Genomic DNA, 2549 nt, shown 5'->3' with positions numbered 1-2549 from the left:
GGGGGGGGGGGGTCGGCAACGGGCTAAGGCATAGGCGGTGGTGAGGGCTCGACGGGCCGTACAAGCCACAGGATACAAGCCACAGCTGATCGTACTTTGTGAAGCTCAGCCGCGCTGCACACTAGCGCTCGACAGCGAGCGCTGCGACATCTAGTCTTCAAGCCCGGGTGACACGCGCGCGATGCATTCCTGCGCACCTGCGCCAACAGGCTTCATGCCTACGATGTAGGACACACTCGCCTCTACGGCCGTGGGCCCCAAAAAATGGGTTCCTGAAGGCGAGTGTCTACTCCAGCTGCGCAGGCAGCTGATTACCGCAGGAACCTGCTCTCCCCTGGGCGGGAGGGAGGGAATTGTGACAGAGCCTGAAACAGGCGCGAGAAGTGCGTCCGCGCATGCCCAGCCATCGTGATGCTGGTTTTGACTCACGCTGGTCTGGTCCAGCCCGACTCACTGCTGAGCTGCTGCTGAGAAGCATGCAGAGAAGCCTAGTTCCTTGACCATCACACTACCCCAGCTATGTTGAAGCTGCAAGGAGACACTCTTTGAGGAGTATATATTGCATGTTTATGCCCTCATATAACACACAAGTAGGCGTAAGACACAGGATACTGGCCGGTGCAGAGGCGGGGTGTCTGCTTTGCGGTGCAGCAAAGCAGGTCGACACTTGTGTCTCAGGTCAGCTGTGGCAGAAAACCAACAAAGTATGGTATTAGTCCGCAACACCGTTTGTGTGGGCTGTGAGGGGTCACTAGGTGACCAATGAAGGCCATATGACCAATAAAGGCCGCGTGGCCTGCGGTCCACGGCGGCGCTCCCGAATGCGATGACAGACAACGCAGCACCTGCCAGTTTATCCGCCGTGACAGTTGCAGCTGCATCACATCAGCACTTGTACACCAGGCTCAACATGAGGAATAGCAGCAACAGGGATCTAGCAATTATTTGAAGGACCACCTGAAACCCGAGCTCAGCTAGCCAGCACGCCGCGTCGCCCGGCCAGTGGCGACATTCTTGGCAGGCCATTGTGAGAACAGGCAACTCCTCGGGTCCCCGCACAGCCTGGAGCACATCTGCCTTGAACGCCGTCGTAAGGCCCGTAGCCGAGCCTCCGTGCAGAGGATTGCGCATGCCCCACCTTCACACACCACCCGCGCCCGAGTCTGTGTGTGCTGACTGTATGTCGGAGCCGGTAAAAGCAAGGGAGCAACCAATGCGCGTCGCGGTATGGCAGCAGCAATGTTGTTTTTCAACAAGTGCACATATGGGCGTGAGATTGAGCTTACACAGTTCTTGGCGGTTTGGGCGTCTGTCAAAGCCAGGATAGTTCCTTGTAAATGCGTACGCTTGCATTTGAAATGCTGGTGTGGCACGTATTGTTTGCGGGGCTGGCGTTGGCGCCGTCGGTGCAGCCCAAGGCCTTGCCAGGCACCCCGCCAGCACGCCAGCGGCAGGGCACGGCCTGAATAAATGCCCCGGGCTTTGCATGGGGTGCGAGGGGCCCAACAAACCCCGGGCGCAAAGCAAGCCCGGGTGGCAGAATGGCGGCATACAGAGGGCATCTCAGCTTGAGGCAGCGCGCTGGCACACAGGTGCTTTGGCGGGCGCAGCTCTCAAACAATTCCAGGTGAACATGAGACGCACACGGGTTCCTGATAGGCTGCTGACGAGAATGGCGTCACATACATGTGGCCTCGGCCGAGGCTGCCGGAGCAGCCTCGGCTGATATGTGCAGCCCGAGAAAAAATCAATGATATAGGCATGCTGTGGGGTACAGCCTGGCGACCATCCGGGTACCTAGCAGTCACAAATCACAGTAGTCGCACGGCCAATCACAGGATTGGTGCGATGGGCCCGGTGCGCTTTGCACCGGGTCGGGTGAGGGTGGCGCCCCACCCGCCCCGCCACAGGAATGTACGCCGAGCCCCGATCAGGGAAAGCTCTCAAGAGCACCAGGGCCGCCTCAGCCCACCACGCCAAAGCAGGCGGCTGCCGCGGGCGCGCCTTCGTTGCCGTCGCCCGCCGCCGGCCGCAATTGTGACCGTTCAAAAGCAGTCCTGCACGTAGGTCTCCGTGCTGAGAGACTCCCACATTAGATTCGCAAACCCAACGTCCCGCCCGTCCAGCCGCACCGCGCCGCCCTTCGCGCTCGGCACCACCGCCGCCACCGCGCCCACGATCGCCTTCTCCAGCGCCTTCTTGTCGCCCGGCGCCACGCCCTTGAGCGCCGCCTTGAACGCCGCGCGGACGGCCTCCTTGCGGGCCGTCAGGTCGGCCGCGAATTTGATGACGACATCCTCTTTCATGTCCTTTGCAAACTGCGAAACGTCCTCAATGGAGTTGTCAAAGGCTGTGTCAAGGGAGAGCTTCTTGCACTCCGCCTGCACCTCCCCCGGGACCGGAAGCTTCGACGCAGGCGCCGCCGCGCCCGCGCCGGCGGGCCCGCCGCGCGCTGCGGGCGCGGCCGCTGCGGCGGGCTGTGCGGCAGGCGCCGCCGCGGGCGCGGGCTTGGGGGTGGGCGCCTGCACGGGCGCCGGGACGGGCACCGG

General features: G+C 62.1%; 2 protein-coding genes across 2 annotated transcripts in view; both read right to left on the bottom strand.

The window, feature by feature from the left end:
* The window catches only part of MNEG_11556 (hypothetical protein), a gene marked incomplete at both ends in the record, with an annotated part of 2472 nt that extends 2256 nt beyond the window's left edge, over positions 1-216 (bottom strand). The window contains one exon of the mRNA XM_014039973.1: positions 198-216. Coding sequence (XP_013895427.1) covers positions 198-216 — 19 coding nt within the window. The remainder of the gene's footprint in view (positions 1-197) is intronic.
* A 1829-nt stretch (positions 217-2045) lies between these two features.
* Positions 2046-2306, bottom strand: MNEG_11555 (hypothetical protein; the record flags this gene model as incomplete). Its single annotated transcript, XM_014039972.1, has 1 exon — positions 2046-2306. The coding sequence occupies one exon, from the start codon at positions 2304-2306 to the stop codon at positions 2046-2048; it is 261 nt and encodes an 86-aa protein (XP_013895426.1).
* Positions 2307-2549: the final 243 nt, after the last annotated feature.

This window comes from Monoraphidium neglectum, assembly GCF_000611645.1.
Source record: "Monoraphidium neglectum strain SAG 48.87 unplaced genomic scaffold scaffold02800, whole genome shotgun sequence".
Classification (NCBI taxonomy): domain Eukaryota; kingdom Viridiplantae; phylum Chlorophyta; class Chlorophyceae; order Sphaeropleales; family Selenastraceae; genus Monoraphidium; species Monoraphidium neglectum.
The sequence above is the reverse complement of the archived record's forward strand: the minus strand, read 5'-3'. Positions and strand labels throughout refer to the sequence as shown.